At 47.0% G+C, this 13,695-nt stretch overlaps 6 protein-coding genes across 6 annotated transcripts; 3 read left to right on the plus strand and 3 right to left on the minus strand.

Annotated features, from left to right (window-relative positions):
- Nucleotides 1-282: 282 nt before the first annotated feature.
- On the minus strand, nt 283-1,549 carry PHALS_05679 (BED FINGER-RELATED; the record flags this gene model as incomplete). Its single annotated transcript, XM_024719262.1, has 3 exons — nt 283-1,049; nt 1,132-1,410; nt 1,462-1,549. The coding sequence occupies 3 exons, from the start codon at nt 1,547-1,549 to the stop codon at nt 283-285; spliced, it is 1,134 nt and encodes a 377-aa protein (XP_024584578.1).
- Nucleotides 1,550-5,689: 4,140 nt separating this feature from the next.
- Nucleotides 5,690-7,378, plus strand: PHALS_05680 (tyrosine-protein phosphatase; the record flags this gene model as incomplete). Its single annotated transcript, XM_024719263.1, has 1 exon — nt 5,690-7,378. The coding sequence occupies one exon, from the start codon at nt 5,690-5,692 to the stop codon at nt 7,376-7,378; it is 1,689 nt and encodes a 562-aa protein (XP_024584579.1).
- A 161-nt stretch (nt 7,379-7,539) lies between these two features.
- PHALS_05681 (tyrosine-protein phosphatase) lies at nt 7,540-8,115 on the plus strand (the record flags this gene model as incomplete). Its single annotated transcript, XM_024719264.1, has 2 exons — nt 7,540-7,876; nt 7,934-8,115. The coding sequence occupies 2 exons, from the start codon at nt 7,540-7,542 to the stop codon at nt 8,113-8,115; spliced, it is 519 nt and encodes a 172-aa protein (XP_024584580.1).
- Nucleotides 8,116-8,370: 255 nt separating this feature from the next.
- Nucleotides 8,371-8,706, minus strand: PHALS_05682 (Ubiquitin-like proteins; the record flags this gene model as incomplete). Its single annotated transcript, XM_024719265.1, has 1 exon — nt 8,371-8,706. The coding sequence occupies one exon, from the start codon at nt 8,704-8,706 to the stop codon at nt 8,371-8,373; it is 336 nt and encodes a 111-aa protein (XP_024584581.1).
- A 333-nt stretch (nt 8,707-9,039) lies between these two features.
- Nucleotides 9,040-9,886, plus strand: PHALS_05683 (u6 snrna-associated sm-like protein lsm4; the record flags this gene model as incomplete). Its single annotated transcript, XM_024719266.1, has 6 exons — nt 9,040-9,042; nt 9,170-9,211; nt 9,288-9,386; nt 9,455-9,532; nt 9,589-9,628; nt 9,693-9,886. 6 exons carry the CDS (start codon nt 9,040-9,042, stop codon nt 9,884-9,886), a joined length of 456 nt encoding a protein of 151 aa, XP_024584582.1.
- Nucleotides 9,887-10,089: 203 nt separating this feature from the next.
- Nucleotides 10,090-10,619, minus strand: PHALS_05684 (dpy-30 like protein; the record flags this gene model as incomplete). The annotated part of the gene is made up of 2 exons (XM_024719267.1): nt 10,090-10,526; nt 10,595-10,619. The coding sequence occupies 2 exons, from the start codon at nt 10,617-10,619 to the stop codon at nt 10,090-10,092; spliced, it is 462 nt and encodes a 153-aa protein (XP_024584583.1).
- Nucleotides 10,620-13,695: the final 3,076 nt, after the last annotated feature.

Here is a 13,695-nt window from a genome sequence, read left to right on the forward strand (position 1 = left end):
ACATTTGGGGCAGTTGGGACTTAAAGTAGGAGACATGATGCCGAGTCGGGCGGTCACGACTCTGCAGCAAGTCAATTGCTCTCTTGAACACCCCCATGATCGACACCAGCGCTAGCACATAGTCCCACGACGTACCTAGCGTAACTCCCTGGCTGAGCTGCTCAAGCAATGCAATGCGCTCCTCATCGCTTGCGAGTGAAGAAACGCCTCAATCTCGCTGCAATTGCGCAATATGCTCTCCAGCATCGACAAATGGCTGTTCCAGCGGACATCAATTGCAGTCTACAAGATCGAGGGGAGTACAGCAGCTTGTCCACACTTTCGAAAGTATGTAACTAGATTGGACGCACATACAAAGATGGTGCGGATGTGGGCTGGGACACCACTATCCTTGTGCACAAACGTGTCTTTCAGCACAGTCTGCAGTCTGTGGCAGGCGCAGCGCAGCCCGTTGAAGCAAGAAAGCATCGCGGATTCAGAATCACTGGTGAAGATGGCTCTGATATCGGCCACTGGTATTGTGAAACGGTCCCGAAAGAGCCCACAAAACTGATTCTCGATGTTAGAGGCGCTATGCGTAGCAGTGGAGTCAAAGTCGAGCAGTGCAAATCGGCGAACTTTTAAAACAAATTCCTCAACGTAGTGCACTGTCAGCCCTAAGTAGTGCAATCGAGAGTACTTTTCTTCCCACAAGTCGGCAGTCAGCGCACCTGCCATACTATCGTTCGGGACCAACAACAAAGTCCGTAACAGCGCAGCGAGGTCCAACTGCGCGAGTTTGTGGATCTTCACAATATTTCTTGAAAGCGTCATGGGATGAGGCAACAAGCCGTATTGCCCGCCCAAAATCAGTCGCGCCTTACTGCGCTTACCAATATCAAGAAGAATTTCGAACAGCGCCTTCATGGATTCGGAAGCAAAAGACTGACACGGACGGCCGTCATTGACGCAAACGCGAACACACCCTTCTGCCACTCGGTGCTTTGTCGGACGATTCGGGGCCACAGTTGAGAATTCGTCAAGAGTACGCTGACGTTTTCGGTTTGTGTCTGCTCCGGTCGGTTGAGATTTTTTGTTCCAGAAAGTGAACCCTTCTCACAACGAAAACGTACAACGGTTTAAAACACCGACTGCAGACACAGAATGCCGTTTCATCCCCAAAGAGATCTGTCAAAATCATGAACTCCTTCCATGCCGGACTGGTAAAAGTTGTAGGGGGCGCCGGGGTCAGCAGCCCATCTTTCTCTAAAAGCTCTAAGGCCTTCTTCGATGTCAACGCAACACTGTTCTTGTCCTCCTCACCAACCATATCGTCTGGTTGTGAACCGCCATTGTTCTCATCCTGGGCTGGGTATGATAATACTGGTGTGTCGTCCTCTTCACCAGCATTGTCAGCAGCGGTCCCAGGTCCTGTGAATCGATAGACCTGGCCAGTTTGGATACAAGAAACTTGGCATCAACGTAGCGTAGGAGCGGGCCGTTTGCGTCGAGCAGTTGGCGTTCCTGTTCTCGTTGTCCGAGCTGTTTGCGGTCTCGTTGGCGGAGGCATGAAAAATTTTACTTCAAGGGTTCCAGCGTTCGAGCTTGCATGGGCAGTGGGTCGCGTGGGTATTGGCAAATTACTAAAACCCACGAGAATTCCGTTTGGGTGACCCACAGGCCCTGTCGTGAGCCGTTCAAACACAGATACCTTGACGCCGAAGGAATAAGTTACTTTCTTTCCCCTACCACCTCGTGCTTTGGACGGAAATACCGTTTAAAAGCCCCCCCTACATATTGACATACGATGCAGGATTTGATACCGGGAACAAAGTCAATCTCGCGACGTATCAGCCGATCTGGGGGCAGCTTGCATGGAAGTTCTATTGTTATCACGTCGTCATATTCCTGCAGGGCTACCTGTTTCTATTGGTAATTGCTGTTTTACTGTGACCGATTCGTCGGATGACCTTGTGTGGGAGATGGATCTTTCGTACCACGTAATCAGAAGGGAAAGTGTAAGGCGCATACGCTCGGTGCTACACAGGTGTAACATTTGCGAATACCATGATAGCTAGAAGATTACTCTTATTCTCCCCAACCTTGCAAAGAATTTCTTCACTTGTAATGTGCCAAGAGAGCCCCCACCTCCTAAGCTCAAACGCTTCACACTGGACGAAAGTCGCGCCTCGTATTTAATGTGGTACTCACTTCATTCTCTAAAGCGGGTGAAAGCTGAATGCCTCAGCGAGCTGCACCTGCACAGAGATACTCCGTGAAGATGGTGATTGTTGTCGACCCTAGGATAGGTTTTTTTCATTGGGGCGATGCCTGGACTTTATCGGGTGAATTTAAAGTTTGGGTTGTGCACAGTATTCCTTTAGGTGGTGGAGCCGCCTATGATATGTACCGCTTCGAACATTCCTGTGTTGTGTATTTTTCTTCCACTGAAGCTGTTCGCGTGACTTTATTAACCATGCCGCAAAAACGACCTGTTGTTATTCCGTTCAGAGCATGTTTGAGCTTTGGGCCTCAGCTTTTTTCTTGAAACTGAAATACTTCTTTATCCTGCTTTATCAGGCTAAAAGCTCAGCGCTTGCTATTGTGGTAGGCGCTACTCGTCCTCCTACCAACACTTGATTTGGTTTCTCGCTGGCGTATTCTCATAGCTAGTGAGCACCTCTAATCAAGCAATTATCGCTTCTGGCTCTTGGTTCGCTATTGTCCTGATCTATTCAGACCAACAATAGAAATAGGCTTACCAAGCGAGTCTTGTATTCCTTGGGACAGGTGAAAGAACAAATCGTGTTCTATCCTCTGTCGTTTTACGACTCAGCAGTGTGACAGAATCGATGATAACTCCACTTATACACGTGCTGAGATTCGTAAGCCGGAACCGATAGCGTTTCAGGAACTTTATGCTTGGTTTGCTTTGTTTTTCGAAAGTGATGCATATACTATTTCTATTTAAGCTAATACTAAATATACGTTGTACCATATTTAGAGCCAAATGCCTCTTTTTTTCGGTTCCCCATCATCTAAATTGGAATCAATGCTTTGGTACCACTGATGTACAAAGATATCGTAATGCGCACAATTGTTCGAAAGCTTTAGGTGTTTATTCGTACCCGATAGTACAGTACGTACCTCGTTACAGATTTTCCACCATTTAGGCCTAGTAGTGCTACTACTGTGTGTGGTAAGATAAGAGTTATGGAAAGTTTTACAAATAGGTAGGAAACAAAATATAAAAGTTAAATTACATACTATTATTTAATGGCTCAGTTTTACACCGCCAAAAGTTACACCACAGTCGACGAAAACAAGTCGTTAATAACAAGTTTTTTTAAACAACGGCGCTTCAACAGGGTAACTAACAACTCGAAGTAGATCGTAGTGTATTGATTTTGTCATCATACATGTTTCTGTTCGCGTAGACTCATAGGAAAGCTTCAATTAATTTTAAGAGTGAAAGGATTTGACTTCGTGCACACCGCCCTATACAGATCTTCCACGTCAGCATCTTAAAGAATATCGTACTAGTTCTACCTTGGTCACCGCGTCAGTGCCACGAGTTGCCGCATTACTAGCTGATACCACAAGCTCCACGCTTAGTTTTACTGCTCACAACTCTCCTGCGAGTTTTCGTGACTGTCGATACTTTGCACGTTATTATTCATAATATGAGACTGAATTCAATATATAGACAGTTTGAAAAATTCACATGACACACAACGAAATTCAAGAAACGAAAGTAATCGAAAAGTTGAGCTTGTGGCGCTTATTGCTGAAAAGGTGGAGTTCAAGACGAGCAAGTAGCTAGCGAGCATAGCATCGTAATTTATCTTTGGTCGGAAACTGCCAGGTTGGGCTTGGTGTTAAATTGTCGCGGAGCGACGACGACCACAGCACAAAACGCTGTCGTCTGTAGCTGATTTAATGAGTCGACTTATACGTTTCACAATCAACGACCTCTTTGTTGTGCAATTTAACATTTAATTTAGCTCTTGCGCTGCACATTTGAAGAATCTATCACCGCAAGATTTGCGAGAAGGATCATCAAAAATAGTGCTTATTGAAGTAGTAATGGCATCACAACTGATGTCAAACACACGGTATAAGTAATGTAGTGTTTATTTCTTTGGATACTACAGGGAATTCTCGCATGATAGCATCTACTATTCTTGTCGGCATCTCTGAGGACCACTTTTTTTACCACACAGAATGAGATTTTGACAGCTGAAGTGGGTGCTCTTACAGACCCAAAAATATACAAAGCTGTTGTAATGGGATTAGCAAAGACCGCAACAAACACGACTAAAAGCGTAATCGACTTGAAGGTTAGTGGCGCTATTGGATCTCGCTCGTCTTTCTCGAAAGAGTCCATTGGCGAGGCGTAATGCTAATATAAGCGGCGGTGCGACTACCACAGCCATGTATTTTTTTAGCCATTTCATTAGGTTATGTTCTTTGACGAAATGTATGTGCGACGACTATATTTTTTCTCTAACCAGAAAACACACCAGCTGTAACGCAGAGCGGTACTTGTAGAATCTTTTGTTTTCGCACGCCACCGAATAGCATCTGCACGGCACCCACGCTGGCTTCAAATCAGCAAATTGCTACCATTGGATTTACATCTGCGTTCTTTCGTTTTTTGCTGCAGCTGAGCCCAGTCTTTACCTACCGCCTCATGTAGTGGGACAGTGCCGTCGTATTGATTGTGTAATAGAGTGCAAAAAAAATTGACTTAGAAAATTCGCTATGCACCCAAAAACGCGATGCAACTTCATCTCAACCCGTGGCGCATGCTTCAGCTGACCCCAAGTGGCTGCCTGCCTCTACGCAAATATGACGGGGACAGCCAGCCAATTACACACGTCAGCTGAAGGCTCAGCCGGTTGGATATGAAATGAGCACCGTCTTAATAAGCACTGCAGTAATGGTAAAGTTGCTGGAAACTTCGTTTCATCTTATTGTGTCGAATTGTAGCCGCATTCGCCCGGCAAGACAACAGTCTTATGCGTCAAGAAATCCGTTACAGTATGCGACTGCGCTAGCGGCAACAAGATAAGGCCGAAACGCCCTATTAGAGGTCAATTCTGGTCTAAATTCCTTTGTGTGGAATCCATGGGTTAAAAGGCTATGGCGAAAATCTCGCAGTTTAACGCATGTCCGTTGAAAAATTATCTTATCTAAGTAGTACGAAAAATACATGTAGCACAATAGACATGCGTGCAACCAGCGCAAAGATGTGTGATCTGCCTACGAGAAAAGAAATAACAGTACGCACTGACATTCCAGCATGCTCACATATGTTTGATGATACGGAAACGTTAGTAGAAGCATGGGCCTGTTCATCTGATCTGACTGGAGAAAGACTGGCTAAATTTGGCCCACGATTGAGTCAAATTTACTAAGATAGGGTAACTTAGCCGTCCGTTAGATAGTTTTCCTTGCTTTTTCAGCCTTCTTCGCACCGTCTCCGAGCCCTCACTCAGTCATGGGTCGATAACAATGTACCATTTTTCAATCGGCTGCTTCAGTAGCAGCTCCAGAGACAGCTTCTACACAGAGAAGGGGATCTCCACATTCCCAGTCCGTACTCGCGACCAGACTGTAAAAGCGCCACATCTTGTGGAAGAAATCAGGACCAAGGCTTACCAACAATTCGCGATACTTTTCATTTAGACAGTCACAATTCATTAAGATGCATAGCCCACGCGAGATCTCATCTGAGCGCCAGGGCGCGCTTACGCCTTCCACCGCCCGCCTCGTTACGAAGCTAGCTGTGGATCTACCTGAGGGCGGGGCCACGCCACGTACACTTGAGCCTACTGCCGCGCGTCAGCCCTGGGCCAATCTTAGCGTTGATACGGCGGTTAGCACGGATGATGATACGACACCTGCAGCTATGGCGACTACTTCTACGCAAGCTACATCGATTGTAGCATCGTCACTGCGGTCTGGCTCGGGCTCTAGCCAAGTGACATTACCGGCCGGCCTACTACCAGAACGATACACGGCTGATCTAGCTCATTGGCAGTCTCCTGCTGATCTACCAGAGCGCCGACTTATGGTTCAACGCATCATTGCAATGACACGCAGCAAACGCGTAGAAACTTCCACATGTGCCGACGCACGCACACCATCATTGGCCAAACGCATTGAACTATCTCTCTACTCTCGGGCCGCATCATTTCATGAATACCGCGATTTGAATACGCTCCGTCGTCGATTACAGTCACTCGTTTCCCTCAGTTTTCACGAAGCTGCAGTTTCGCGTCGTCGCGCAGCGGCGGTGATTTTGGGAAATGGACTAGTTACAGCAGCGCCACAGCTTGGCAAGCGTAAACATCGTATGCTCACGCCTTTTGGCGTGCCAAGATTATCAACTAAACGTCCACGCGCAGAGTGCATAAAATCTACTTTAAGTGGTACTCCGCGCACGCGTGCGCAATTAAACGAAGAAGCATCGTTTTTTATCATGGATGAAGCGGTCCTAGGTCTTATATTTGCATTCCTTCCAGGCCTGGAAACCATTCGTTGTATGCAACTTAACCGGTTCGCACACCGTGTTTTGCCACGGTGTGTGTATACTCTCGAGATTGAATTACGTCAACTTCAACTCGCGTATACAATACATGCAGCTGTAGTACCGTCTCGACCGGCTGCTACTCTTTTGTGCCAGTTTCCGAATCTCACGGGCCTTAGCGTATATAATTCGCTGAAACCACTGTGTGATCAGCAAGAAAGTGGCCCGGCACTGCACGCTTGGGGTTGCAGTGAACTGGATATCTCGCACGATAATGTGGGAGAAGAAGTGGTGCAACAGCTTGCTGAAGGAATTGAATTAGGTGCTTGTCGACAATTGAGCAGTCTCCGCCTTGTGTCGGTATTTACAAACACTTGTCGCGGCAACGCTTTGCACTTGTTATGCGCAGCTTTGGTCAAGGGCTCCTGTCCTGTTCTAGAAGACTTGTTGCTGGGAGGCAATGGGTTTTCGGATGTGGGCACGGTAGATGTTGCGTGGCTGCTTAAAGTTGGATCGTTGCCAAAATTGGTGCGATTGGATATTCGTCGTAATTATATCGGGGAGTCTGGATTGAAGCGTATTATGGCTGCTTTGCGCGTCGGTCGTTGTCAACAGCTTAAGTATTTGTGCATGGGTGGTAACATCATCACAGACAATTGTGTCAAACCAGTAGTCGAGCTGCTATCAAGCGCGCAATGCCCGCAAATGCGTTTTCTTGGATTAGAGGATAATTTTTTAAGTGCTCGTGGCGTTCAGTGCATTATTCAGGCGGCTGTAGCTGGTGGGATGATGCCCAAACTACACCATGTATCGTGTGATGGAACACTTGGCGGCGATGAGACTCAAAGTGTGCGTGCCGCATAAGGCAATGAAGCTAGCGAATTGTAATAAGTGGTAGAGAATTTAGCGGGAATTTGTACGACGGTGATTCTGTACAAAATTTAATAATGCGTTTAAATATAATTTAAGAATTTCTCAAGTATACATTTAGCTAGCAATTGCTTTACGTTCTTAAAACCATTGCGATGTCGTACTTCATTCCGCCTGTAAACTACGGCATGATCGAAGAAGAACTATATCGCTCCGGACAGCCAAACGAGCTCAATTTTCCGTTCCTCGAGCGGCTCAACTTGCGGACTATAATTTATCTGGCGTTAGAAGAACCTAATCCACAATTTCAAAGCTTTGTCGAGGAGCAGGAGATCCAGCTGGTGTTTCTGGGGGGCAATACGCGCATGGAGAGTCGCCGCAAGGCATGGGAACCGCTTTCTGAAGAGACGGTGCTTGCCGCATTAGATATTATCCTCGACCGCTCAAATTACCCGCTATACATGACGTGTCACCTCGGTCGAGACCGCACAGGTCAGATCAAAATAATTTCTTAAGTAGTATATCATGACTAATAATGTTAATCCTCAGGTGCCGTGGTGGGCTGTCTGCGTAAGATTCAAGGCTGGCATCTGTCATCGATCTTTGAAGAATATCGGAGGTTTGCAGGCAGTAAGGTGCGACTACAAAATGAGCAATTTATAGAGCTTTTCGACACGGACTTGGTAACAATTCCCGTGAACCCGCCGACCTGGTTAAGAAAACATTTGTAGAAGAAGTATAGTAGTTCGAAAATAGTCATAGTACTATCAATGTTACAAGTATTTATATTGGACTAATGATAGTAGCTAGCGCATTCATTTACAATTACTACTTTTTAATGTCATAAGAAAATCAACTTCAAGAGCAAAATGGAAGTGAGGGTATCGAGTTGCTTGATATTAATGATGTAAGAACATTTGCACTATAGATTCTTCATGTTCACTGACGACTCTCTCTTCTTTCCATACATAAATGAAGGCATTGTCTTAGCATCGAAAGCCACCAACTTGTTCCAACGCGCAGTCGATTTGATCCTGGTCCTCCAATTCCAGCATCTTAGGCGTTTGATCACCGCTGATACGCGTTCCATCCAAGAGGAAACGAAGTGCGCTGACTGGTACACCCTTACGCTGCGCATAGGCGCTAAAAATTTTCTCCATCTTAGTGTTTGGTTTCACCTTGAAAAATGTCTCTTCACCCGACTGATCCTTGACTCGAATGGTGATAGCCTCTGTCTTCTTCTTGTCCTCATCGTTGCCAGCACTGTTGCCGGCACTGTTGCTACCACTAGTATTCGGAGGCACTTCGTTCACAGAAACCATTGTCTGCTCCAAAACATGGCAATTAAAATCGATAAGTAAAGTTCATTTTCTCTGGCTCATAAATCTCCGACGCGTATTAGCAATACGTGAGTCGAGACCTAAATACCAGAGTAAAGAAGGCGGGCGAAATACCGCGCAGAAGCTTCTTGATTTGGCAAGAAGAACTTACCGAACACAGGTCTTATAAAAATTTAGAAATGAGGCTGCATTACCATTGATCTAAACTAATTCAAAATAAAATATTTGTCCTGAAATAATGTGGCTCACCTTATTTCCAACACTCAGCAAATAGCGCACTCAGATCATACTACAGGGCTGCTGTATACGATTGTTATGGTTAGTCACGGGCGATGCGCGCGCTTTCAAGCGACAAATACTTCGCTTTATTCATAAATGATCATTGAAGAGGTGCTGTCAAGCACTGAGAATGGAATTTATTGAGTTGTGTGCCCTGTATTTGTAGCTGCCGCTTTCGTTGCTTCAGACAGCGCAGGGTCATCCCATGGTACGATTACTGGGTACTTTTCTACATCGAAATGAATGTGTTGCTGTACTTATCTGATGAATCGAATGCATCGCAGCTGGTGGAGCTAAAAAATGGAGACACGTACAACGGTCACCTTGTGAATTGCGACACCTGGATGAATGTCAATTTACGAGAGGTTATCTGCACGTCCAAGGTGCTGCAGCTGGTCAATAATATATGTCACTCAAGGTCTTTAACGTGCATTCTTATATGTATTTGCAGGATGGTGACCGGTTTTGGAAGATGCCTGAATGCTACATTCGAGGCAATACTATCAAGTATATTCGTGTGCCAAATGAGGTCAACTTCGAGTTTTTTTCGATATTGAGTAGAGGAATAATGGTTATGATATGTAGATCTTGGACATGGTAAATGAGGACGATCTTAATAAGCGGGGTGGGGGCTTAGGCGATTAAAATGGCTATGCTTTTTTTTTAATTGATTCGCTGTTCGTTAATAGATCGTCAAGCCAACCGTGGACGTGGTCGTGGAGGTCGAGGGGGTATTGGAAACCGAGGAGGTCGTGGAGGTCGTGGTGGACGTGGTGGACGTAGCGAAGGAGGACGTGGAGGACGTGGTGACGGAGGCTATGGAGCACGCGGACGCGGCCGAGGTGGAAACCGTGGACGAGGCCGTGGTCGCGGTGAAGATTAGGAACAAACTACGAATCTTAAGCAAGCACTATGTTTTTAGAATTATGGTTTGTCCCGTGGGTCTGCTGGAAGCAACTGTGAAGATGTCATACAACATTGGGATAAAATAACCGATGAATTCAAAAACGGTAGCTTGCTATGGGGTGATATCATGCTGCAATAATAGCAAGTTTATAGGCTTTAATTATAAAGTGGCTGTCTCCATTACTTTGAGTCGCCGCCACCACTAGCACCCTGTGGGTTGTTTTTAATGAGATAGGCAGCCAACCATTCAATTGGATTCGGCGGACGTTCTTTGACTAGCGCTGACATGCCCTGCAACAAGATGGGCACTACGGTCTGGTCCAAGTACGCACGGATGGGTAATGCCTGTACCTCTACCTTGTCCTGCACGTTTTCAGCCACAGACTCTGCCTGCTTAATCTCATCCTCGTCGTTCTTTGAAGCAGAAGGCTCTTGCGTCTGCTCATCTTTGCTGTCGGCCTCAACATTTACTTCCTCTTCCTTAGCTTCGGCTTCGTCGATCTTTTCAGAAGCTGCTGTAGACTCCTCGGCAGCGACCGCCTCCTCGTTTACCACTGGGTCAGTAGCAGGCACCTCTTCAGTAGGCGTCGTCTCCGTCACAACTGGCTCAGCACTTTCTGTTAAAGCGATAGATGTGAATTATATATCAAGATAACTTATTCAGAAGATAGACAAAAGGACATACCAGCAGTCAGCGCGCCGTCTTCCATGTTTGACGCTGTAAACCCTCAAAGTGAAGATAAATAACAAATGCCAGAGGTGTGAAGCCTCTTGAAACGACCCACCCGCCCATAACGACTTGGGATTGGGCAGAATAAGAAAAATTGTGAGTGAAATGCTTTACACTAAAACGCTACGAATCCATGAATCGTCATTTCTACTTTAAAAACAGTTTAATGTTGAGCGGTAATCTAAACCAATGTTCATACAGCCGCATGGACATGCTGGAATCAGCGCAAAATTGACAGCTCAGTTTGATTTTTTCCACCAAGGCTGTGTTTTACTGCGCAAAGACGCAGGTTTTCTTCCAAAAAGATGATGAAAGTAGTTCCACGCACCTCCTGCGCCTTTGCCCGAAGCTACAGAACTCCGCCGTTCCGAACGCCTAGCTGATGTCAGACCCCTCACTGTCCGAAAAACAGTCGATGCCTTCCTGTCTACCAGACTAAGTGTCCTACGACACGTTCGCGATGCGATGGCTGAAAGCCAAGACATGCAGAAGGAATTCGCAGATGGAAATGGTAGACGAGATGTGAATACATTGCAGTCGGTGACCTGGTTTTATTAAACGCTAAGAGCTTCCTACACATGCAGTTTCTGCTGTCTTTAAGACAAAGCTCCGTCCACGGTTTATTGGACCTCTTAAGATCGTAACCAAGCGAGGCATTACGTATACGCTAAACCTTCCGAGAATGATGCGCACCCACCCGGTGTTTTTTGTTGGCTTGCGTAAGCCGTAAGAAGATCCGGCGCAAGTGAACGCGAAAATAATGGCGCCGAGGCGGCGCCCAACATTTTCGCGCTCGGCCACCCAGAAGCTGAATTAGCAACTAGTTCTGAGCACGGAGTGCAACAACTTTCGTTTCTAATGGCGCAAAACGCTCCACCATCGCTCGAAGTGACGTGCTTGGCTGCTCGACGGCTGGGAGCCGCTTCAAAAGAGCACGATAATCTTCTATGCGAGGCAGTCGGCGCACATAGTGCACCAGACTCCGGAGGTCTTCCGAACAGGAGTAGGCGCCTCGGAGAGATGCTCAGCAGAGTGCCAATGACGACGGACTTGTCCTCCAACGCTCGAAGAGCGTCGCGAGTCACCGGACGGCGATCGACCATCGTCATCATCCGCCGCCGACTCTTCTCGATGAGAGTGGTGGCGTCACCTACCACGTTGAACGCCTTGTGGGCCGACATTGTTGCCAGGATTTAATCTAATATTTTTTAAAGTGGCGGGGATACCCAAACTCCGAGAACTCGTGGGAGTTTGAGGGGCCACTTCCGCATGACTTCCCAGACGTCGTAGATGCTTATGATCAGTAGGATCATGACGATTCGCGTCGTTGCACACCGCGCTTCTCGGCAGTGGCGCGGAAGCGGAAGGGTCATGAGCGGAGCTCAAGCTATGATTCTGAGCTGCTGTGGTCGAAGACTCGCCCGTGCGGGAAACCACAAAGCTCGCAGGAGCATTATGGATTGCATATGTCGCGTGGCGACAATACGCAGAAATTTGGCGCGTTTGGCGAACTCAAATCTAAGATGGCGCCAAATGCACACGTCTATTTCCATAAGGCTTCGCTGTATGAAAGACAGCGAATAAAGTTTCCGGTGCCGCTATATTCCTCGTACAAATGGCTCATCGTCATCTGCAGCGGTATCGACAGGGGCGAGCACCACAGGAATAATCCGCATTGCGGGAACAGGAGCACCTCCTTTTTGAGCTCGAAGTTAAGCGCGGTACCGATACATTGGGATGTCTTGGGGTACCAAAAAGCAAGCTTGCAGAGCTTTACGCTAATCAAACTCAGCTTGCGTAATGGCTGAGGCCCGACTTCGTCGACGCCTAACGATCGAGTGATTGCGCCTTTCGCTTCAGTAGCGGGATCCGCCGAGCGGAAGCCGTATTCTACACGAGGGTCTAAGACCGATCGTGGAGACGAGCGCATGAGAGCCGCCCTGTGAGCAGTCTGCAACAGCTGCTCCTGTGCCTCGTCGAGACGATTGGTAATAATACCACTTCCCCCGAAGCCGAGAGGTCGGGGTGCGGACATGGTGTCCGCAGTGTTTCCTCGTCATCCCATGCTGGAAAAAGAGTATACGACTTGTAGTCGACTTCCTCCTACTCCTCGACGAGAAAATCCGTCGCCCGGGTGGGCGCGGTGTGTTGCACCCGGTTGCCGAGGACGTACTTTCCGGAGATGCACCCTGTGCCGAAGAAGTTAAAAGGGTTTACCCGCAGGCGCCCTCGCTACCAGCTAGGCTGGGTGTTTTGCGTGTCGTAAATACAGGGCTCATAGAGCGGAGAAGGTATGAAGTTGTTCTTAAGGAACGTTAAGGTGCCTCATCACGCGAGTCTCGTATCAGGCGACCGTTAAATGTGGATTGGGGATATTCACAATTTTAATGGGGGAGTGTAACGGGTTTACACGTGCCCTTGTAAGAAAGGGCGGGTCGCACAATATTGTTCGACCGTGCATAGAGTGTGAATTACACAGTTAGTGTAATAACACAATGGTGCGGCTACACCGTAATATGAGGCCACCACGTGCAGGATTCCAAGTAGTAATGCATATTTCTATGTAAATTAGGTTCTCTGTATCAAGAAGTATTTCGATAGTAATTCGAAATACCTAGGGTTTGAATATTGGCGGCTCTGCCGTAACTGAACCAGTAAGATAAAGTTTCGCTTTTAGACAGAAGTGTTCGTTTGCCTTGGTAAGGATTTAGTACTTAGAAATGGCGGGTTGCGATCCGCTACACTTGTACTGGTTTTTGAAAAGAACGTAAGACCGGTGACTTTAACTTAGCTTCATCTAAGCAAAGGACCACGGCAGCTGCGCTGCAAAAACACTTTAACGAGGAAAAGCTTGGCTGTAAACCCAACGATCGCAGTACTGCAGACATAAGCAAGATGATCCATCTTGCTCAGACGGTTCACAGGCCGGTGCGTCTTATAAAGAACCGAAAACATAGTCCATAATTGTGAACTGCTCTGACTTTGCTAGAACCGGCGTTTCCGCTGCATGTAACCCGCTCACATATTTCACACGTTCGCACATATGTGGCCACCCA

This window comes from Plasmopara halstedii (assembly GCF_900000015.1).
Source record: "Plasmopara halstedii genome assembly, contig: Scaffold_2904, whole genome shotgun sequence".
Classification (NCBI taxonomy): domain Eukaryota; phylum Oomycota; class Peronosporomycetes; order Peronosporales; family Peronosporaceae; genus Plasmopara; species Plasmopara halstedii.